Source organism: Silene latifolia, chromosome 4, assembly GCF_048544455.1.
Source record: "Silene latifolia isolate original U9 population chromosome 4, ASM4854445v1, whole genome shotgun sequence".
NCBI lineage: Eukaryota > Viridiplantae > Streptophyta > Magnoliopsida > Caryophyllales > Caryophyllaceae > Silene > Silene latifolia.
Window position 1 is genome coordinate 35094202 of NC_133529.1, and position 25005 is coordinate 35119206.

At 37.1% G+C, this 25005-nt stretch overlaps 1 protein-coding gene and 1 non-coding gene across 5 annotated transcripts; both read left to right on the plus strand.

Moving 5' to 3' along the window:
- Positions 1–3827: 3827 nt before the first annotated feature.
- On the plus strand, positions 3828–16261 carry LOC141653417 (SPX domain-containing membrane protein At4g22990-like). Of its 4 annotated transcripts, none has more exons than XM_074461176.1 (12): positions 3841–4164; positions 4835–4883; positions 4986–5048; positions 6123–6243; positions 6326–6637; positions 6771–6875; positions 7029–7486; positions 7646–7941; positions 8314–8516; positions 13929–14119; positions 14754–14887; positions 15808–16261. In XM_074461176.1, the coding sequence occupies exons 3-12, from the start codon at positions 4996–4998 to the stop codon at positions 16044–16046; spliced, it is 2112 nt and encodes a 703-aa protein (XP_074317277.1). In that variant the 5' UTR covers positions 3841–4164; positions 4835–4883; positions 4986–4995; the 3' UTR covers positions 16047–16261. The 4 variants fall into 4 exon arrangements, with proteins under 4 accessions (XP_074317276.1, XP_074317277.1, XP_074317280.1 ...); XM_074461178.1 differs by having other exon boundaries at positions 3957–4164; positions 4990–5048; XM_074461175.1 differs by lacking the exon at positions 4835–4883 and having other exon boundaries at positions 3828–4164.
- A 676-nt stretch (positions 16262–16937) lies between these two features.
- On the plus strand, positions 16938–17018 carry TRNAL-AAG (transfer RNA leucine (anticodon AAG)). Its single transcript has one exon. It is a non-coding gene; the product is annotated as a tRNA-Leu (tRNA).
- The last annotated feature ends 7987 nt before the right edge of the window (positions 17019–25005 follow it).

Below are 25005 nucleotides of genomic sequence, written 5' to 3' on the forward strand. Positions count from 1 at the left end.
GCCACCAATTTTTATGGGAAATTGGAACCGTTCGAGTACCTCGTGTCATGTCAAGACACAAAGTAGTGACATGAACACTAAGCAATCGTTACCCTTAGCATTCTATGTCTAGAATGACTCTCGTGGATGCCAATGAACACGGGTGCTCACGGAGATCTGGAGTAAGGGGTGAGGGTACGTATTAGGAAGCTCTTTTGATCGAACACCTAATCCCGCTCGCCTCGATAGCGGCCTCTACTAATGATTAGGGAAGTTATTCGTACTTGATATATCGTCGGCTATATGCATGCAATGCAACATCCAAGTTTTAATCCTAACATGTGAGAATTAACTAAGTCGGTTGACACGTAATTAGCAAACAATTGGGTCGAAGTGGGATTTAATGCTCATTACATGTGAAAACATACAAATGATAAAAGAAATACAATAATTATGAATTACAATAATGAAAATTACATTAATTACATTGGGATAGGTGATTTATGTCGAAAATACCTTTAAAACGGATGATTTGAGAAAAAGAATAAAAGAACTAAATACGAACAGAACAGAAGTGATATTACGGTTAATAGTGAATTAATACGTAAACTAAATAAACTATGTCAAGGCAGAAACGGAGTTCAGGGACAGAACTCAGCCAGGAACAGGCGCAGCAGAGCTGCGTCTTTTGGAATAGGCAGCAGACAGACGCGTCCTGTTCCTTGGCTCGGCCTGGCTGTGAAGCCGTGATTGCAAGCCGTTAATGTCGATTGGTGATTTAAAGGATTAATTTAATTATTTACTCGGATGAAAGTGATTAATAGGTTATTACATATGAATGATGGTCATGAAAACAGTAAAACATGAATGAGACGGATGCAAGCGGATTAACTACATGATGGAATAATGATAGAAGTGAAAAATATTAATGAGTCCTCTATTGAAATCAATTAACTAACATTAGATACGATGGAGTAATGACGAATATGCGACGAATATGACAAAAGACGGATTAAACTATATCAAGGACGAATTCCAGAAACCCAATATGAACGAATTGAATCTCTACAACCTTAATTGAGTTATAATGACGAAAACCCGCAAATATGAATTATAAGGGATTTAAGTCGGATTGGATGAACTAAACATGAGAATGATGATGAACAATATACACATGTGATTTATTATGATACGATGAAGAATTAACGAACAAACAAACAAAGGAAAGAATTTTGGACATGAATTACAGAGGACAATCGAAGAAGAAAGGAAGCGAGGCTGCGGCGGCCTCACGAAGAGGCGCAGCAGGAACTGCGCTCCTTCGAAGAGGCGCAGCAGTTGCTGCGTCCTTTCTCGACGGTTATTTACTGGAAATCCGCAAAAACAGGTTTTAACGAAGGGTTTTAGAAATCGGTTTTAAATGGTACTTTCAACGTAAACCTTACAATTGGTGATGATACAATAATTAAAATACAATAAATAAATAAGGATTATACACCCTCAGACTTACATGTTGACGAAACGAGAAGGACTAAGACATCGATTAGTGATGCTCGACGCAAATGCAAAGAGAGTGCCCTCGTAAGAGGAAAACGATTAATTAATTAAGTTGATTGAGTGTAGTTGGTCAAATTGGTCGGTCATGCAACGGAGAGGCTGGTACCCGGAAAGATCCGAGCTTACGTGGTCGAAAGTTCAAGCACGTAGGCGCCAATAAGTAAGAACAAAGTCTAGAATGCAAAGGGAGAAGAGAAGGGCGGACACTCGCGTGAGAAATATGAGGAGCGAAGGCTCCTATTTATACTAATCACGTGAAGGAATTAGGGTTTCGGAGACTCTTTGGAAGTGAATCTCGGAAAGATATGAAAAAGATACGAGAAACATGCAGAAAAGGGCTGGGAAGAGGCGCAGCAGCCCATCTGCGTCTCTTGGAAGAGCGCGGCACTCTTGCGTCTATTCCCGTGAGGTTTTCTCTCTTTCAAGAAAGATTTCAGCGTTTGAGTTATGGTAGGACGGAAATAATTCGATTATCTTATGAATATTACGGGATATTATTTGCCAAAAGATAAAATTTGTGAAATATGGAATAAAAATATCCGGAACATTCCAGAACATTCTGACTCGGGATTTAACAGTTATCAGAAAATGGAGACGGTTTTTGACCCGGACTCCGAATGTACTCTAATTACTGCCAAAACGACCGTATCGGGACGTAGATGACAACCATGAGGTAGACATTAATATTTGAGCAATCACTTAATGATAATCTTACGAATTGTCACAAATCGTTCCGCGTATCAAACATGCGGCCCAATCATCACCGGGTGGTTTGCGGGAGGTGCAGAAATGAGGTATCTACATTGTTATTCTAAAAAAGGAGATTTGTTGCATCATTGAGTTGATTATGCAAAGTAGATATTATTGTTTTCCTTGACCAATTGAAAAACAAACAGGTATTAATGAACAAAATCTAAATACTCTCAGTCCAAGGTATCATATATATAAACTTTATATTGGTTTTATTTTCCTAAAAAAATACATTGTCGAGAGCAAGGGTTAGTTTCCATTGGATGGTGGATTTTTCTAGAAGTAGGGGTTTGGTTTTTCACTTGGTTGGATAAATTTGAGATAAATTTCGGAGACAGGGATCGATCTTTCAAGGGATGAGATTGTTTTAGATCATTTGTGTGAATAGGGAATAAAAATAGAGGTCTGCGTGAAAGATTTTGTTTCAAATGAGAAGATGAGGGCCAACCGGCCAAGACTATTGATATAGAGAGAGAGAGAGAGAGAGAGAGAGAGAGGTCATATTGGTTTTATTTTCCTAAAAAAAATACATTGTTGAGAGCAAGGGTTAGTTTCCATTGGATGGTGGATTTTTCTAGAAGTAGGGGTTTAGTTTTTCACTTGGTTGGATAAATTTGAGATAAGTTTCGGAGACAAAGATCGATCTTTCAATGGATGAGATTGTTTTAGATAATGTGTGTGAATAGGGAATAAAAATAGAGGTCTGCGTGAAAGATTTTGTTTGAAATGAGAAGATGGAAGCCAATAAGCCAAGACTATTCTAGAGAGAGAGAGAGAGAGGCATAAGCGGCCTAGCCATGTAGTATTGTGTCGAATTTGGTTCACATTCAAACGTCTTCTATAGTTTGAAGCGGAGATATAACATTATAACATTCTAACTACCTCTAAATGATTTTACATAATTACAATTTGATCCAGGACTGATTAAATTATGGTTGTTATTCGAAAGAAGGAGATTTGTTGCATCATTGAGTTGATTATGTAGAGTAGATATTATTTTTTTTCCTGACCAATTGAAAAACAAATGTATTAATGAACAAATTCTAAAAACTATTAGTCCAAGTATCATATATATAAACTTCATATTGGTTTTATTTTCCTAAAAAAAGTATTTTATTAATTAAACACTCTTTTATTCTTATGTCAATATTATGTTAACTTAATTATTTGTGGTAAATACGCAAGATACATAAAATCTTAAACATGAACGATGTACTATATCTCTATATTCCATTTTATTGTGAAATTTATCCGTGCAACGCACGGACAAAAAAACTAGTACAGTATATAGTAAACAATAGAATCATAAAGGATATGTTTATCTCGTTAAGTCTTCGACTTTCATGTGCTCATTGAACTTTTCTCCTATATAATACAAATAAAAAAAGGATTGTCTTTTAACTTGTAATTGAATATAATTTATGTTCGATTTTGGACTAAACTTCTCCTTACGAAGATGACCTCTAGACAACACCAACTAGTTGTCATATTAGGGTATGATAATTTTACCTTGATACGTGTGTTTGAAATCGTAGTCTCGTGCACAACTAGACTAACTTCCATCATTTAAAGTCTTCATTTATTTAATTCGAAATCAAAACCAACGAAAACTCAGTTTCCACATTTTCCATATATATTTACCAGTCAATTTAAAATTCTTGTAACAAAATATCTTGAAAATCGCCAACCATAAACACCTACATCCCCGATAATCCGCTATACTATTATATACTCCGTATTATTATAATTCTCCGCTATTTTTGTTTCGTTTCTTCATGTTCATCTAAACCCATCATCATCATCATTACTTCGTTGTTAATCATTACTTTCGTTAATTTGCACATTAATTATTTCCAGGTTAATCAACTTTAACTTCAGGTACTTCATTAATTCACTTCATTATTTAACTCATTGATTATTTCCAGGTTGATCTTCTTAATCAATTCATGATTTACTTTATTTTAATATTTCCTTCATTTTTACATTAATTGATGAATTTATTATCTCATGATTCGAGTATTAAAAGTTCAATTCATTTTTTTTAGTGTATTTATTAGAGTAAATTATTGTACTGAATTGCTATTATTCTAGTACGAAGTAATAATTAAGTAGAATTGCAGAAACGTTGATTTAATCTTGCTGAATTCGTTTTAATGCTTAATTATGATGAAGATTCGCATATATTCATCGCATATTCCTGGTGATCGGTCAAATTTTAATTTAATTTAATTTATTTTGTTTGAGTATGTTAGATACAGTATACTACTATATCATATGGATATGAATTGGCGAAATTTTGTGAATTTTTACTCGAGTATGGAATAGTTTATAGTTAAATAATGAATTTCCGTAATAATTTAAGTTTTGATTGATGATTGTCAACTATTTGAAAATGAGGTGTAATCTTGTGAGAATTGTTCTACTCATTGTAGTGCAACTATGCTTTTGACAGCTTCAATGTAAAACATGTTATAATTAGCCGTGAGACGAGGATCTGGTGTATAGTTTACTTATTTACTCTTCTATTTTATTTTATGAGACGGTGTAGGTTCTATTTGCTAGTTTATTCGACATTTCTGGAGGGTTTCTAGACTCTGGTAATTTGTTCAGTTATCTAGTACTTTCTGCGCTTTCAGTCGTTTTTGTGTCAATGTTCGGATTTTTGTTTCATTTCTTAATTTCATTTGTTCCCTGGCCAGATAGTTCAAGATGGTTGCCTTTGGGAAAAAGTTGAAAGAAAGGCAAATTCAAGAATGGCAAGGGTATGTTGTGTGCATTTCATTTGTTTTTTTTATGTTCATGGGGTGTTTGAAATGTTCCTTTCATGTGTATGGAAGTTGCTGGTTATATTTCAGGTTAAATTACAAAGTGTTCTCAATACTTTCTTAAATTAGAATTGCACGCAAGGTGTTGCCCTAATGGCGAATTTGTCATCATGCGATGATCAGGAACTCTCCTTTGCATGAAAATATGATCGGTTGTATGACTACTTGTGTCTGCATGTGTATCAAGCAATTAGTCTGGGAAAATCCGAGATTGTAGCCTTAGGGATATTAAAATGAATTGTTGCCAAGTGTCTCATAATAACATTCAATGATTTTATCTCATGAGAAGACAAGAGAAGAATAAGGCTTCTCTTAAATCATAGAAAGTATGTAGTCTCTCTACTCTCTCATGTCATGTCTGGTGTGTTTGGCCAGATCCGTACGCGAGTAATACAACATTATCCCTATGTCCTAAAGGCTCTCGGCCTATCGTCTTGTTGAAGTAGGAGTGTAGACTAAGGAGAGGTTGTTCCAGTTGACATTGAAAATTGTATTCAGCGACGTCTACTTCGTAAATGAGAAATAAAGAAAATAACTTGAGGATGCTTTTGATTAGTAGTTTTGGCTGGGATGTTAGGGGTTTCAATCCTGCTTCTTAATCTTTTTTTTTTGGTGACGAGGGAACACGCAGCCGCTACCTTCGGTGCGCACTGGGTAAACCCTCGGGTGTACGTGATAGCCTGCAAACCACGTATACGGGTAAGCCACCCGAGGGTGACAGCTCGAAGTCTATTAGGCATGGACTCAGGCCAAGAATGCTCCACAAGATTTTGCTCTTGGGGAGGCTTGAATCTAGGTCTCCTGGGAATTTCACCCAAGTTTTAACCACTAGACTCCACCCTTGCGGGTTGCTTCTTAATCTTCAAATACCAATTAGCATGATTTATGATGATAAACTATGTGATATCTTCCATGTTTCCATTCACTTGGCACCGTATGGTGCGCATTCTGCACAGATAATGATCACATGAGGCTTGATGCTTACTATGTGTAATCACATTGTCGGTTCAGGTATTATATCAACTATAAACTAATGAAGAAACGAGTCAAACAGTATGCTCAACAGATAGAGAGTAGATCATTAGATCGCCGACAAGTTTTGAAAGACTTCTCAAGGATGCTGGACAATGAGGTAAAAAACAATGTTCTTCATTTCCATACATCGTATTCCTTTCTGCACCTTTATATTAATGTTTCCGCTTGTTCTTGTTTAGATCGAAAAAACTGTTTTGTTCCTTTTGGAACAACAAGGGCTACTTGCTGGAAGGTTAGCCAAACTTGGAGAGGAGCACAATTCTCCCGAAAGTCAGCCAGACATAGGCAGAATATCTCAATTACGGGATGAATACAGAGCAGCTGGACAAGATCTTTTAAAGCTTTTGTACTTTGTTGAGATCAATGCTATTGGTCTTCGTAAAATTCTCAAAAAGTTTGATAAACGGTTTGGTTATCGGTTCACTGATTATTATGTTAAAACTCGTGCCAACCACCCTTATTCCCAGCTGCAGCAAGTGTTCAAGCACGTGGTAGGTTACCCCATCTAAGATGTACGGTTGTCTCTTTTTTTTTTGTCTAACAAGTAGACTAGCTTCACCGTGGTAGATGGACTGTGTATGTCTTCCAATCATTTTCTTCATTCACTGTAGTGTTTTACTGCAGGGAATAGGGGCAGTTGTGGGAGCCATAACTCGTAATCTTGGAGAGTTACAGGAGCGCCAAGGAAGCTACTTATCAATTTATGATCAGCCTTCTCTCGCCCTTCAGGTTCTTGTTTCAATCTATGTCAATTTTCATGCTGTTTTTTTACTGGATTAAGTATGTTTACATGATTATTAATTCACTTCGAATCTTTCTTCTCTGGAGTAATTACATGATTGCTTTTACTGCATTGCTAATTACTTTTGATAATAACTGCAGGACCCCATCGTCGATTCGATGAAATCTGCTGTAGACAGGCTGACCTACTCAACAAATTTCCTATCATTTCTGGCGCAACATGCGCTCATCATGCATGAGGATGTATTGCCTAGTCCAATTGAAGAGCAAATTGACGATAAAAGATATAACTTCATGTCTCTCATTTTGAACTTGGCAAACACTTTTTTGTATATGGTCAATACATACATTATTGTACCAACTGCTGATGATTACTCCATGAGTCTTGGTGCTGCTGCAACTGTTTGTGGTATTGTTATTGGAGCAATGGCTGTTGCGCAAGTGTTTTCTTCAGTTTACTTCAGTGCCTGGTCAAACAGATCATACTTCAGACCTCTCGTATTCAGCAGCATTGTTCTTTTCTTGGGTAACATGTTGTATGCACTTGCATATGATTTCAACTCAATATGGATTCTTTTGATTGGTCGGCTATTTTGTGGGTAAGTTGAGATCTCTTCGGTTACTTTGGTTGGTCAAAAGTCAAAACACATTTGGTTCAATTTATGGGATACATAATTCTTGTTTTTGTCGCGTTTGTATGTAGAGTAATTTGTGAATACTCAATTACTTAGCATCCGAGATATTTTCCTATTGTGCAGATTAGGGTCTGCCAGAGCCGTTAACCGGAGGTATATTAGTGATTGTGTACCTTTAAAGATTCGTATGCAAGCTTCAGCTGGTTTTGTCAGTGCTAGTGCGCTTGGAATGGCGTGTGGTCCTGCTCTTGCTGGTTTACTCCAAGTAAAGTTTAGGCTTTTCAACCTAACTTTCAACCAGGATACTTTGCCTGGCTGGGTTATGGCTATTGCGTGGCTGTTTTATTTAGTTTGGCTATGGATTTCGTTCAGAGAACCAGCGTTTGAGGAAGATATTGTGGAAAAAGAAGTTAAAGCAGGTATGTGTTGTGTTATTGATCGCGAAGTGGTGTAGAATCAAACACTCTGTGGACAACTGTGATTTTCATTGTTTGGAGTTTTGGACTTTTTTGTGTTGTATGATAAGTGATGATCTCTTTTGTTTGCGAACAGTGAAATTTGGCATAGTGATTGGAGCCTTAGATCTTGTGTCACTTTCATCGTGAGATAATCTAAGTTGTTCCCAATGTTGTTACCTATCTAACCGTACTTGTGGATGTTGAAGAGTTTTATATGTGAAAATGTTTCCGTGCTTTCTGTATTACTATTGGTTTCTCCATTGTATTTGTCTGTCTGCGTTATATACTAAGTTTGAACAGCTAGCAACGATTTTGTTTTGTCTTTTGTCGCAGAAACAACACAAAATGATACGATGGAGAAAGGTCTTAAGCAACCATTGCTCTTAACATCAGGAGGAGACGAGATAAGTGTAGTAGCAAAGGAAGAAGATGATGATGATGTAGACTGTGATGAGAGTGAAGAAGCCGTAGAAGATTCCCGCAAACCTGCCAACTCAATAGGGGCAGCTTACAGATTACTCACTCCTTCTGTCAAGGTAAGTAATCCAATGGGCAATGGGTACATTTTCTACGTAGCATAACTTACCGAATTATATATTCTAGAAAACGCTTGAGCGCAAGCGTCACCCCTGCCCCCTGACTGCATTAGTGCATGACTATTGTTATGCGACCTAAAGTACGTAAGATAACCATATGCTGTTGTAAAATCTGCGAGACATTTAGCTGTCTCTAGCGCTCAGCTGCTCCTTAACTGCTACTATTTAATAATTGTGTATGTGAGTTGTTTCTATGGAATGCGGAAGTCAGTATATTATTGTATTTCTGTTATAGAACTGAACCTATGACGTTGAGACTTAAGATTGGTCTGTCTGATCATGAATTTCCCTAGGTATATGTGATGAAGGATTTCAATTGTTGGCTGGCAGTCTTTCATTCTGATACGTTTTGGTCTTTGATTATCTTCTACTCTGTGCATCCACATATTGTTGGTGATTTAAGAGTAATTACCGGTTCATTTGGCGTAATTAAGATTGGTTCATAGATGGGTAATTTCTAAATAATGTAATGCGAGTTCGGGAAGTACGGAGTGTACACTCGCTTAATTATTTACGGGATTACGGTATAGTTTTCGGTTCGAATAACTATGAAGGGGGTCTCACTACTCGGATTTTAATTAATTGTATCCGGAATTTCTGAAGAGTTGTAACTCTTCAGAAATACATCTCCCTATACCCTGTTTTGTCATTATAAATAGACAAAGGGATGAGAAGAAAAAGTGACAGAAAAATAATTATCTTTTTCTGCATCATAGAACGACATAACATTCTACAACAAAATACTTCTATATTATGTCTCTGTTTTTTGTGCCAAAAATTCAGAGGGCACCGTCTTATCTCAGTAGAAAGTTCGATTATACCCAGGCACTGTTAAGGGTCGAATTATTCTATTAGGAAAGCAAGAGTCGATTCGGTGCGGTTTTATTGTCAATTCCTGTTCGTTCATACTCAATATTTAACAATCTAATAGAATAATTTTGAAATCTGTCGAGATGAGGAATGTTAAGGAATGACAATGATGGAAACATTCTTAGAGTATTTAGCGTTCGTTGATAATGATGGAATTGATGATATGCAAAAGACATAATAATGGAGAGGATATTTCAGGATTACTGAGATGAATTGGTACGCATAGTTCGGTACAGATTTTAGATAAATTGGGAGGTGCTTGCGGGTTTCATAAATTTGGCATATTAATTCAAGTCTAATGTGTAATTTTCAATCTTTGAGTGATGATGGGATTGGGGATGTATATTGGCGAAACAAACCCTGGAAATCCTTTGGGAATTGACGATAAGCATGTATTTGTTTGGCACCATCACCAAGGATTGTTTTGATTTATTAATCCTTCAAACAGATAAGTTCACTGTTATTTATATACATGATGTGTGATGATAATCTTATGATGGTATTTAATCATGTGAATATTGTTGCATCTTGTCTTTGATGCTTGTGTATACTACAGTAACCATGTGAGATTTTCATCAAGTTTAATATGATGATAAGAATAAATGGTGTTTGTTTATTTTGATGAAGTGATGAGTTTGAATCTTTATTTATCCATGTCACAATCTTCCTGCAATTTTCTCAACAAATATGAGAGATTATGGTGTTTGCATTTGGGTGCTTAATATTGTTAATATCATCTAATTATGGCACTGTTTTATAAGACTTGGTGACTAATGGCATTTTATCATCATGGCTTATTTGCATATGAATACATGTATGATGGTTATGGAGAAATCCAATACATCTATATATTTTAATGGTGGGTAAAGTCAATTTTGGATGTCCGCTTGATTTTTTGCATTGAAAATTGCTTGTTATTTTTTGTATCGACACTAGTGCCATGACGGATTAAATATATATATTTGAAGTGGTTGTTTATTTGTGTCTATTGATATGTAACATAATTAAGAGGTAATTCTCTTATTTAATTTGCATTTGATATTATGTTACAATAGTATTATACTATTGATAGTATGAAATGTGTGTACTATAATATATAATAGTGGGTTTACTATTAGAATGTACAAGATGGGTGTGAATATCTCTAATAAATCATCCTTGGTATGATACATGAGACTGCGGGTCGAGCGGTATCATATGATTTCTTGTATGGTTGATTAGCATAGTGTATCGGTTTAGGGTGGTGTCAAGTTTCGATTCATGGTGACTTGAGACACCCTAGGTTAATCACAGGAGAAGTTGGAGAATCACCCATGCAAAGGGACATATTTTATGTCGTTTTCATCTCATTTTTGTTAGTCCTTGTAACTTATTTAAGGAATGTTCAATGAGATGGGTATTAGTTTCAAACTTTGATAAAAGTTTATTATTGAATATGAATGGTGTATATCATGTTGAATATGTTTGTTAACATATACTCCGTATGTTTGTTTGATCATTTGGTTTAATTTTGCTCATGTTTCTCGTTGTGATTAATAATGTGCAATAACTTTATGTTCACATGAATATTAGAGTGATTAATGGTTTATTAATGATGTTGATCATCTTATATTTTAAATAATCATGTTAAAATTGATTATGAGTTATCGATCATGTGTGTTGACTATGGTTTAGTTGAGTAACATTTTGTATTTGATGATCTGTATTTATTCACATGGATGTTTGTAGTGTTTTCATTATTATGCTTGTTTTCTAGTAATTATACTAGTTTTGTTTTCATAAATTTTTATTACATGGCATTATATAATGTGTGAAAATGAGCTATTGAGTGAGAATGACTATATTTTGTCTCCTGAATGTAATACACGGAAATATGGATATTGAGCGGTGACATATAGGTACATATATGTAGCTTGATATAAATCAAATATTGGTGTATTGATTGTTTTAGAGCAGTACTGAGGCCTATATTTGGTTCCTCAGGTAGCTTGGTTTGTTGAGAGAGAAGTTAAAAACTCACTCTTGTAGTGTCATAAATGTTTAAGTTGTTAAATCTCACATTGGATACTAATGTGGGATGAACTTGTAATAGAATATTTGTGGACAATGTTGTTTTGATCAAAGGTGTTTTGATTGTTTATTTAATATTGTATAATTATGATGTTCTTGATCAATGATATTTGGTCAGCTATTTAGTGATGTTGTTAGCTTGCTAGCTGTTTCGAAATGATTGTTTAACATAATATCTTGTGTAATGTATTTTAAAGTTTGATTATATAATTGATTTTCTTATATAATCTCGAGAAAGATGGTTTGTGATAACCATGGTGAGATTATGTAGTCATGGTGGCAAAGATTGAAAGTACAACTTTTGACAATCCGATTGTGGATTTGTCATTTGTTTTAGGATTAATGACAAGTCGATCTTTGACATAGACTAAAGATGATTTACCTTGTAAAAGGTGGTTCTGTCATCATGTGCTTCTATTAAGGACATGGGGGAGGTAATATGAACCTTGGCATTAGGATCAAGGGTGAGAATATGATTATTATTATTATTCCGCGGTTAATACTCCCAAGAGTCAAGTATATCTCTTTTATTCTATAGTGATAGTGGAGTCATTACTCTAGTCTTCACAATGGTTTAATTATTGCGGTTTGACAAGTTGAGTAAGTGTACTAGTATAACTAGAACTCATCCTTGGCAAGCTATTAAGCAAGTGTGACAATGTATAAAGTAAACCATTAATTATGGTTTGTCCTATGTCATTTTCCTTCGGTTTTAGAGGGATAGTATTTTGCAAATTGAAGTACAAATGTATAAGGTGATTTTCTACTAGTGGTAGTGTATTTTACTTGGGAAAGTACCATGAATATATGGATTTCCAAGATCGAATTTGCATTATGAGTTTGACATTGGAGTTGGTATGCGTAGTGTTAGCATAGCCGGTTAAAAGGCTAAGTAGCTGAAAAAAAAAAAAAAAATCTACGATTTTCCTTAAAGTATTTGACCAATTTCGTTCATATAATTTTTGATAGTGAATAACGGTGCGCACCGGGGTGTTTGTTATAACACGGTTTATAGATTATCATAAATGGGAATTGATATTGGTTGTCTTGTGAGATCTCATTTTTAGTTGATCACTTTGCATAAAGGGTCAATTAGGGACTTGGTTATAAAGTCGGTTGACGGGATGAGACTAAAACTCGTATAAGATCCTTGGCGATAGGATACCCAATTCCCCTCTAATACAACGTTAGAGGCTGAATTCAATGTGGAAGGCCTATTGTTAAGAGATTGAAGCACACAATAATTTATATCCCGAGGTGTGTGCTTAGACTTGCATGTTGTAAGGTTGATCTTTTGAAAAAGTGTGTTTGCAAGGACACGATGAAAAGAATCAACCTATATGAACATGAATCTGACCGCTTCAAAGGAGTATGGGTTTGACTCCTGAAATGTTCATGAATAGATATGGGACACTAGGCTTGTAAATAAGTGTCGGTTTATGTAATTTTTAGAAGTAAATTAGTTTATGTGTGAGTTATCTTCATGTATTCAAAATGGGTAGAAAGGGTTCAATGCTTCGTCACACCCCGATACTCGAATATTTGGAATGTGTAATTTCACTAAGTGGAAATTCAATCTTCGTGACATTTCCATTTATGCATAAATTGGTATGTTTGTTAGCTGTTTAATCTTGTATTACGCTTAAATGGGGGAGGAATGTTGGTGATTTAAGAGTAATTACCGGTTCATTTGGCGTAATTAAGATTGGTTCATAGATGGGTAATTTCTAAATAATGTAATGCGAGTTCGGGAAGTACGGAGTGTACACTCGCTTAATTATTTACGGGATTACGGTATAGTTTTCGGTTCGAATAACTATGAAGGGGGTCTCACTACTCGGATTTTAATTAATTGTATCCGGAATTTCTGAAGAGTTGTAACTCTTCAGAAATACATCTCCCTATACCCTGTTTTGTCATTATAAATAGACAAAGGGATGAGAAGAAAAAGTGACAGAAAAATAATTATCTTCTTCTGCATCATAGAACGACATAACATTCTACAACAAAATACTTCTATATTATGTCTCTGTTTTTTGTGCCAAAAATTCAGAGGGCACCGTCTTATCTCAGTAGAAAGTTCGATTATACCCAGGCACTGTTAAGGGTCGAATTATTCTATTAGGAAAGCAAGAGTCGATTCGGTGCGGTTTTATTGTCAATTCCTGTTCGTTCATACTCAATATTTAACACATATTAGGTGTAGTTTATGTAGGAAGAAACCCTTGATGATTTATTCTTGCTATGAAGTACTCGACAACTCGTAGCTGCGAGTGTTGTATGTTAATGCCAACCTTCTGACTTGAGTGGACTTGTTTCATCAATTGACTTTTAAAGGTCTGATTGAGCTTAAGAAACTATCTCATACAGGGTACTACTGTTGCTTACATTGAACACTTGTGATATTCCCAGGTGCAATTGCTGATATATTTCATGCTCAAATATGCCATGGAAATCCTATTGTCAGAATCTAGTGTGGTTACAACGTACTACTTTGGCTGGTCTACTAGCTCAGTGGCCATTTTTCTTGCCTGCCTTGGTCTGACTGTACTTCCAGTGAATATTGTTGTTGGGAGCTACATCAGTAATATGTTTCAGGAGAGGTAATCACTATTCCTTCTGTCTGATTCTTGTGTTATTGTTATTGTACTGGTAGATATATATTATACTCCATATTGCTGTAATTTCTTCTTATCGACCCTGCCTAACTGTCGGTTTGCTGCCTTCTCGTAACTCAATTTTTCCATATTTTTGTGAATAATTTTTTGTTTTTTAACTGGATACTCTTATCACTCCCTGTATAATGGACAGTGAAAATAAATAAATTACTACATTAATTACATCGGATAAAAAAACATGAAATTTACCCTCATAGTTCCCCATCAGTTGAGTAAATCTTGAACTCGTATTTGATACTCCGTAGATCTGGAAAATGGTTATAAGGCTTTCCCACCTAAAACAAGCGAAAAAGAGATTCCCACCTAAAACAAACGGTGATAGGGAGAGCCATTTTTTAGGCTTTTAAACTATCATCTCTCTCCTCTTTTCCAAAGTGGGAGACATACATAACATGGGTCTCAGCAAAACTGGGTTGCAAAGAGTTCTTATTGTAATCAACTGGTACCGTGTGCTGAGAATATTGAATTTATCGCCTACGTTCCGAGTGTTCTACTCTCTGTTTTCAGTTACTAATTGTTAAATTGCTGCTAAATTTGGATGGTTCAATATTGATTGCAGACAAATTCTATTGGCATCAGAGATCGTAGTGTTAGTAGGAATTGTCCTGAGCTTCAATCTCTTCATTCCATATTCTGTTCCACAGTACGTCTTTTCAGGACTCATAATGTTCGTCTCTGCTGAAGTTCTTGAAGGTAAGATTTTTCAACTCTAAAAAACTCTTCTGCATTGTTTACAGTAACTGCATAGAGCATTACAATGTAGTCTGTGCTGGTGACTTTTCGTGCATGGCGAACAATTTATTCTTTGTGGGACTAAGCTTAACCTGAATCCCAGGAATAAAACTGTTGCCACAATCGTGTTCATATGTGGTCCTAGCGCCTTCTTTCTCCATCTTGTGACTTGACTTGAAAAGATCAATAGCATAGTGTATCTAAGGGGCTTGAGGCGTCCACTAGGGATGCGGATTACATTGAGCCAGCTTTTACTCCGAAAATAACACAGGCTTACTGAAGTAATAGGACTAGCTGATCAGTTAGCATCTAACCAACATATGTCTTAACTGGTAAGGGTTGATCCAACTCTAACCAGAAATCTCGAGCTTGGATCGAGTAAGAGAGCTTTGCATGTGATCCTGGCTGGTTCGAATCCAAACTAAAATCGGATGGTACAAATAAAAATAGAAAAAAATGATTGAAGCAATCATTCTTTTAGATTGTAGACTTTAGCATGGTACTATATACTCCCTCCACCAAATCCAAATACCCTGAATCCCTGATCCCACCTTTCTTGTGAATGGAATTTTGAATTCATAGGGTGTTTGGATTTGAAGGGAGGATGTAACTAATAACCCCATGATGGTAAGTGACTAAGGGATGTCCGCTTTTTAGCCTACGTTTCTGGTGGGTTGCTTTCTGTCCACAACAGTTTCATAAATTGGCTTATTCTACATTTCGGACTATAAAGGAATGGGTCTTAACACTTTTATTACAAGTATTGAAGATTGGTTGCTGGGTGATTGGTGACATATTTCTGATCACATAAATGACATAATGTTCCTTGTTCCTAGTTTCAAGATTTTTGATATTATGTGATGTTTGATTTTTCTTTGTAGGGGTAAACTTGTCCCTCCTATCGCGAGTAATGTCATCCAGGCTCTCACGAGGAACATACAATGGTGGATTGCTCTCAACCGAAGCCGGAACCCTAGCAAGAGTGGTTGCAGATGCCACCATCACCTTGATAGGGCTTATGGGCGAGCGCAACCTACTCAATTTGACACTTATCCCTTCGCTTCTCATCTGTGTAGGTTCAATAATTGCGACTTGTTGCACCTACAACACTCTGTATTGATCAAAATTCTGAATTTTGGGACTCGTACATTTCAGCAGTTCATTTGTTTCGCAAATTTTGTCTTAGTTTAGTTTTCATTTCCCAATTCTTGTTGTATATCTTCATAAATAGCATATTTGTTATTTTTGTCATCAGACTCAAACCTTTGATCAGCAGGAAGTCTCGAATGTTGATAAGGTTAATGAAATTTGTAATCCAAAGCATATCATGCAGCATCCTTTGTCTTTCCTTTTCACAAAATTACAGGAGAAGTTGAGACATGAGACTGTTATGCGCTTAGCATTGCAGGAAGTATAGTGATGTAGCAATGCAGCATCTTGTGTTTTTCCTTCCCTTTTCTCGTGTAGAGCATGAATTTGATGAGATTTATCAGTAATTACTAGGAGTAATAATTATAACTAATTAGGCATAGGAAAACTCTCCTTTGGCATCTAGATTAATAAACTAAAACAGTTGGGCAAATGCAAAGTCTCATTCATGCATTAATACTAACCTTGCGCTAAAGGAAAGTTGTCCTACCACACTAGGAGCAACATCTTCATACTTCTATTGGGACTACAGTGGCCGATCTACAAAATTTTCTTCCCATTGTCTCGAGATAATATTATAGCTATTTTTACATAAAAATTATACTATCGTACATTTTATTTTAATTTCCCTGCAAACCTGGACACAATACACAAACACACACAAAAAATTCTTTGTCCGATGATGTTCCGTATCATAACACAGATCCGCCAATGATTGGGAAAGTAATGTTGTTTTCAACTTTCAAGATGTCATGTACTCATATCAGCAAGAGTTACATTACTAGAGTATATATATATATATATACTAATAATATAGCAAAATACAGCAATTATTAATTTGCCTACGTTTATGAAACAACAAGTTGAGATGGCCGAGTTGGTCTAAGGCGCCAGATTAAGGTTCTGGTCCGAAAGGGCGTGGGTTCAAATCCCACTCTCAACAAAAAATCCCTTTTTTTTTTCAAACTTTTCTGTTGTGTTTTTTTTTATCCCTCCTTGGCAGTAATATAAATGACTTCGTACGAATCTGGCAGTAACGCTGTAGGAGTCAACTCCCAAAATAAATGTCAATGAAATAATAAAGGCGGAACAATAAAGTAAGAATATTAGGGAGGACATGTATGATTGTATACCCTTCAAATTTCAATTGTTCAAGTTAACGAAAGGTGTCTATTAGTCTATATCATAAACGTGAAACCATTAGTTGATACTTGTAACTTCAAGACAAATCCACAAAATGATAGAGAGTTTAGATGGTGACCTTCGTATTTTGGCACTTCAGCTCTCATGTCCCACGCGTTCATACCTTGACTTGTTTCTTACTCCCTTTTTTTGTGTATTTTCCACTTTAAAAATGACACATTACTTAATGAAAATGATGAATAATAGTATAGGAATATGTATACAAGTAGAGACGAGAAAAATAGATGAGTTACTTGCATCCTTGTTTGTGGAAGAGTAGAAGATATGGTACACCAAATGTAAAAAGTATCCAGTAATTAAAGAAAAAAAAAGGAGCATATAGTTTTACCGCGGAATTGATGGAGTATTACATTTTACAATGATATGATCATATGATACATCAAATGTACTTAAGATTTGTTTAGTAAACAGTTGAGCACTATGTCATTATATATTCGCAAATAAGCTAGCTGTACCTAAGAATTTTTCATAATATCTCGATTTTTTATTTACCTTTTTTTCTATGCGAGATATAGTAACTAAAAATAAATAAATGAGATATTTATAGATCAAGAATAATTGAATGAGCTATTTTATTTGTCGACAAGAAAATATTATTAGGTCAAGGACATTCTTATTAGAGTAAAGGAAGATAATGGATGATCTTTATTGATTCATGAGTTACGTATAAATATACAAATTAGTATCCTCTAATTTAGGAACTAAATAACTAGAAGGCTATAATTATGCTAATAAGATAAATACAAGTATAGCAACTAATCACACTAATATTACGTAAATAATTTACATTAATTTACTAATATTCTATCACACCCCCGCAGTCGAAACGGGAGGAGCACGAACATTTAGACTGTCTCGAAAATCATCAAAAAGGACCAAAGGAAGACCCTTGGTAAAGATGTCGGCAATTTGATAGCGAGACGATATTTGATGCACTCGGACTTCACCTTTTTCCACCTTTTCGCGCACAAAGTGAATGTCCATCTCAATATGTTTTGTTCGTTGATGTTGGACCGGGTTTCCGGAGAGATAAATAGCACTCACGTTGTCACAATAAACGAGAGTGGCTTTGATCATTGGAACATGGAGCTCGACCAAAAGATTACGGAGCCAACACGACTCGGCAACAACATTCGCAACCCCACGATACTCGGATTCGGCGCTTGAACGAGATAGAGTTGGTCGCCTTTTCGATGCCCATGAGATCAAATTGTCTCCGAGATACACACAATACCCGGATGTGGACCTTCTCGTATCCGGACATCCTCCCCAATCCGCGTCCGTGTAGGCCGTTAGTCGCTTAGGAGGTGACGGACGAATCCATAAACCACGAGCAAGACTGCCTTGTAGATAGCGAATAATCCGTTTCAAGGCTGCCATATGACACTCCATGGGATTGTGCATGAACAAGCATACCTGTTGAACGGCATAAGAGATATCCGGTCTCGTAAAAGTGAGATATTGAAGGGCTCCGGCAAGACTCCTATATTGGGTTGGGTCTGAGAACGGAGTGGTAGAGGACGAGGCACCTAGCTTGGGCTTCGTATCAACCGGGGTGGCAGCAGGTTTGCAAGTCGACATGCCAGCTCGATTAATAATCGATTCAAAGATACTTGGCTTGCGAAAGGTGCATACCTGTTTTGTCACGTGTAACAGCAATGCCAAGGAAAAAACTCAACGGACCAAGGTCCTTCATGGCAAATTCCGACGCAAGCTTACTCATAATGGTAGCACGGAGAGACTCGGTGGAACAAGTAAGAATTATGTCGTCGACATATAATAATAAGTAGGCCAAATCCGTACCTTGTCGAAGAATAAAGAGTGAATGGTCCACTTTGCTATGTATGAAACCGAATTGAGCAATATAGTCGGCAAAACGCTTGTACCAAGCCCGCGGGGCTTGCTTCAAACCGTATAGTGACTTGCGAAGTAAACAAACATGATCAGGCCGTTGCTTATCACGATAGCCCAATGGTTGATACATAAACACCGTTTCATTCAAAGTACCATGTAGAAATGCATTCTTCACGTCGAGTTGGTTAATAGGCCAGCAATTTGATAAAGCAAGACTTAGCACGGTCCTAATAGTAGCGGGTTTTACCACTGGACTAAAAGTCTCACCACAGTCGATTCCAATTTGCTGCGTTTTTCCATCACCTACAAGTCGTGCTTTATACCTTTCAAAAGAACCGTCAGAATGAAATTTATGTCTAAAAATCCACATGGAGCGGATAATATTAACATTGGGAGGGCGCGGAACCAAGTCCCACGTCTTATTGTCAATGAGAGCATTATACTCGTCGTCCATAGCCAACTTCCAATTAGGGTCATGAATAGCGGACACGGGATTTCGGGGAATTGGGGAAACCGTGCTGTGTGAAGGTTATAAACCTCATCAGGCCTATTGAAGTTTGGGTTGGGCTTGACAATGCCTCGGTCACCACGGGTAGTGGGTTTAGAGGCTGGGGGAGGCTGCGTTGGTACAGGGACATTGATAACAGGAGAAGGGACGGGCTGGTTGGGTGACACAGGCGAGGCAGGTGACACGGGGGAGGCAGGGCCGTCATGGGTGGCTGTATCAATGGGGCCAGTAGCTGCAGTCGTGGGGAGGGTTGGTTGATTTGGCGAGTGGGTAGAGGTCAAATGGCGTAGGACATACGGAGAGACCTCATCACATAAAAAATCATAGTCGGTCACAATGGGGCGAGACGATTTAGAGAACGGGAAAATTGACTCGTCAAAGATAACATGTCGACTAATAAAAATTTTATTAGAAGATGGATCAAAACATTTATAACCTCTATGATTTTTAGGGTAGCCTAGGAAGACACAAGGAGTGGAGCGAGGTTGCAATTTATGTATCGTAGTAGATGGAACTAGGGGATAGCATAAGCAACCGAAGACACGGAGGTGACTATAAAGGGGGACTCGATTAAAGAGGATCGTGACAGGGGTTTCGAAAGAGATTGGTTTGCTTGGTAAAATGTTCATAAGGTAGGTTGCCATTTCTAATGCGTGATGCCAATATGAGACGGTGCGATCGTGAAATAAAAGAGTACGAACCATGTTATTAATAGAACGAATTTTACGCTTGGCTTTACCGTTTTGTGACGATGTATGTGGACAGGATAGACGAAAACATAGACCCTGATTTGCACAAAAGTCACTAAATAAGCCATTAATAAATTCCGTACCATTATCGCATTGTAAGGTTTTTATTTTACGCTCAAATTGTGTTTGAATATAGGAGTGAAATTGTAATAATATGGAACGAACTTGGCTCTTTTTGGCTATTGGAAAAGACCATAAATAATTACTAAAATCATCCAGAATTAACAAGTAATATTTATGACCCGATGAACTAAGAACGGGAGACGTCCAAAGATCGCAATGAATAATATCAAATGGCATAAAAGTACGAGTAGTAGAATTAGCAAAAGGCAAACGAACATGTTTTCCAAGAGAACAAGATTGACAAATATAGTTGCTAGAATTCAACTTACAATCAATCAACTTATTTTTCTTAAGAAACGACATAACAGGATCCCCGGGATGACCGAGTCGGGCATGCCACGAGGAGGATTGGAAAGCAGCAAAAACAGATTGTGGTGCGGCTGAAATGTGGTATAAATCGCCCCGACTATCACATCTCATGAGATGACTCCCCGTCCGTAGGTCCTTCACACAAAATCCAAACGGGTCAAATTCGACAGTGACTTTGTTATCAGTTGTAAACTTTCTAACGAACACTAAGTTTTTGACTATATTTGGTGCATACAGAACATTTTTAAGGATTAAGGGTGGATGTGTTTTGGGTAGGGTAGCATGTCCATAACCTTTAATCGGAATAGAATGACCATTGCCAACGATTATACCATTAGGAAAGCTCGAATTAACAAAAGACGTGAGATTACCTTGGTTTGAAGTCATGTGCGAGGTGGCACCCGTGTCCATAACCCAGGGCTCAGGAGGAGCAAGACCCAAAGTATACATTGCGGACTCGATTTCAGTCTGAGTTGGAGCTGCACCCGTTGCCGTGTATGCTTGAGCACCCGGCCTGGATCCCAAAATTCCTGCTTGAGGACGATACTGCGGCTGCCTTCCCCACTTTGTCCCGTGGGATATGGACAGGAGGATACCCCACGGTGCAGCAGGCCACGCAACCGCCATAAAACGGAGCAGACGGCGCAACGGGAGAAGCGACATGTGATGAAACAGGGGAAGTCGACTGATTTTTCGACCCCTTGCCTCCTTTGTTACCACCGTGTTTCTTCTTCCCGCCACCATGTCGGCCACCCTTTCCATTCCCGGAAGCAGCACCCTTTCCCGACGAATTACCACCATCACTGTCATTCGACACCGTCGCATAGAGAGCGGAGGTAGAAGATTGTTTCGCAAGCCCTGCTTCCTCTAGCGTGAGCATTGAGCGAGCTTGAAAAAATCGGAAGAGGATCTCGTTGGCGAATAATTGACCCAACGTTACTATAGGCCTCAGTTAAACCCGAAACCAATTGAAGTACGAGACTTGTTTGTCACCGGAGCACCGCGTTCTTGATTGATCGCCAAAGATTTTAACTTTTGGCAATAGGCGAGGCATTCGGAAAATCGCTCATATTGATGTGCGAAAATTCCTGTTCCAATGTCACAGCTCGAGAATTACGATTGTCTTGAAAAAGAGCGGCAAGGCGATCCCACGTTTTCATTGCGGTGGTGTCAGCCTCGACGATCATTTCCAAGATCTCGGTTGTGACGGTGGAATAAATCCTTTGTAGAGAACCGTAGCGTCTAGGGTTTCCCACAATTCCTTCTCATCATCAGTGACAGGCGGTTTTGGAAGGCCGGTCTTAGACGGGATGATGTGATGGAGAACGCGATTAGACTTCGCGTGATTTGTGAAGAGAGCAACCCACAACGGGTATTGATCGTTGTCCATACCCAAGATGACGGTAATGTGGTTCCGGATGGAGTTTGACAAAGAAGAGCGGGGTGGAAGGCCGGCTTTGCTCTTTGTGTCATTCACCATCGTGATGTTTTGACGAGAGGTCGGAGAAGAGAAGATGAAGAAGACGATTAGGTTTAGGAAGCGGAAGCGATTTAAGAATCGTAACCTAGTCTTGATACCATAAAGGAAGATAATGGATGATCTTTATTGATTCATGAGTTACGTATAAATATACAAATTAGTATCCTCCAATTTAGGAACTAAATAACTAGAAGGCTATAATTATGCTAATAAGATAAATACAAGTATAGCAACTAATCACACTAATATTACGTAAATAATTTACATTAATTTACTAATATTCTATCATAGAGGTATATAGCTACAAATATATTTGAGTGTACATGACAAACTGTTGTTAGAGAAAGCTAATACAAAATTTGAGTGAAAATTTTGTTATAATTATGACTACGTATGATTAATTATTGTTAAACATCAGATTTGGGTGATTGATTGTGTCGGCCACTAAGAGTCAAAATATCTTCAATCTTCAATTTTTTGAGCTTGTTTTTTTATCATTTGTAATGGAATCCCCTAAATATGTGATATGTGACAAACTTCAATCCAAATTCGACCATTTTATACCATTCGTTCAATACAAGTTCGTCCAACTACTAGTACGTGATATAACACCTCCAAACCAAGCATAATTAAGGAATAAACTTGTTTAGAAGAAGCTCTAATATATACTCTTTCTGTCTCGATTATTTATTTGCCTTCGGTTTAGCACAAAAACGAAGGAATGAGTAGATGATCAATTATTAGATGACAAGTGAACCAAAATTGAGTGTGGAGAATTCAATTACGCATCATAGACATTCCTAAAATAAAAAGGCAAATAACTGACTTAAACACCTAAAGTGAATATGCAAACAAATTATCAGGACGGAGGGAGTAGTACGATATATCTACATATTTACTTAATAAAGTTAATCGAATGTATTGGGTTTGTGCATTGAATCTGTTAGTGATAGAATATGTAACTAATAGTAATTATTTGTATATTATTTACCTCCCTAATTATAGCTTGTAGATATTAATTAGTATCAATTAGTTCCTTTATATTAGGCTAGAATATTTGAACAATATTTGTTCATAGCTTGTATATAATGTCAGTTGACTGATCAATGCAAATCACCATTTATCTTTCTTTATGGTATCATTGTCTTCTAGGGAAAGATCCGTCTAAAATCGCTTCCGCAAAGCAACCCTAGCTGCCGTCACGGCATCTCCTCTCTCTTCTTCCCCTCCCCGACCTCTTGTCATCTCAAATGGCCCCTGACGCAAAATCCGCCTTTCATCCGGCGCTTGCTGTCAATAACGTTAAGAACCACATCACTGTCACCCTTGGTCTGTGTTGGGGTTGGTGTCCTTAACAGTTAGTGCAAGGACTTATAAACCTCTAAAAGGATCAAAGGGCATACTTTTGGTATTATTATCAGTTGATCCACGTTTATCAATAACGGTTGGCTTGCTAGATAAGTTTGACGTTATTGTCATACAGATGGCGGTGATCAACTGGTCCCTAAAAGTCACACCTATAGGATACGTTTGAGAGACGTGACGGTATGAAAATACAGTCATGTAGATGCCAAATCTGACTAACCAGTTAGTCCGAGTTATTTGACTAGTAATTAGTCAAAATGTGATGTTGAGATATTATATTTAATACGGATTAGATATCATGGGCTAAGGCGAATTAACCAGTTAATTCGTAAAATTAAATATAAGCGTTTTATATTTAATTAATGTATATTGAATTAATTATACAATATCGTCTTTGTCGGACATGTATTAATACTTCAACTAACCCGTGTTATTAGTTGATGTTTTAATAGCCGATAACCGATGACGATTTATAATAAACCGCGTCATATACATTTAGCAATTTGTGAGCCGGTCCACGAGGTAAAATTAAGAGGAAGTGGAAGCCCACTTCCCCATGCAAACCCACGGCTGGCCGAGGTTAACAAAAGGAGAGACTCCCTCTCCTTTTGACCTAGACAATTTCATTTTACAAAAACTAGGGTTTTGGAGACATTTTCTCTCTGAAACCTAGATCTCACATCTCGAAAACCTCACAACAAGTTCTCTCAATATTGCAAGGCAATCAGAGAACAACTTCTAGCACAAGGGCATATCTCGGACAAATCTTGGGTGCAACAATTAGGAGGAAATCTCTGTTGATTTCTGTTCTTTACGCCGCACTATAAAGGACCCGAGGTTAATTCTTGTTCCTTATCGTTTCTCTATTGTATTTATGTTTTATGACGATAATCGCATGTTAAATTTGCGTTATAGTCCTTATTTTAAAGGGTCTTATACGGATATTACCCCACAAGTGGTATCAGAGCGAGGCCACGTAAATTTTTCTATGTGTTTTTCATAAAACGTTTTTGAAACGGTTGTGTTTGTCTCGAAATCCGTGCCTTGTATACACGGATGTTGCGTTTTTGTTAAAACCGTGCGGCTGTTTTACACGGCTGTCTAGGGTTGTTTTTCGATTTGTTCTTTTACATGTTGTTATTTTATACGGAGATTATAGCAACATGTCAAGTTTTGTAAATTGTTAAATTGTTTTGATGCGTTTTTGATCAAAATTGCAATTGTTTTTGTCTCGACAAACTGTTTTCACGAGGGTTTTGAATTTTCAGCCATGCTTGCATTCGATCGAGCGTATTTCTACTCGATCGAGTGCTATTTCTGTCTTGTTTTTGCTCGATCG

Coding starts and splice junctions, on each gene's coding strand:
- LOC141653417 (XM_074461175.1), top strand. CDS start 4,996: ATGGTTGCCTTTGGGAAAAAGTTGAAAGAAAGGCAAATTCAAGAATGG. Junction 6,638..6,770: donor AGCAAGTGTTCAAGCACGTG/GTAGGTTACCCC, acceptor GTTTTACTGCAG/GGAATAGGGGCAGTTGTGGG. Junction 8,517..13,928: donor TACTCACTCCTTCTGTCAAG/GTAAGTAATCCA, acceptor TGATATTCCCAG/GTGCAATTGCTGATATATTT.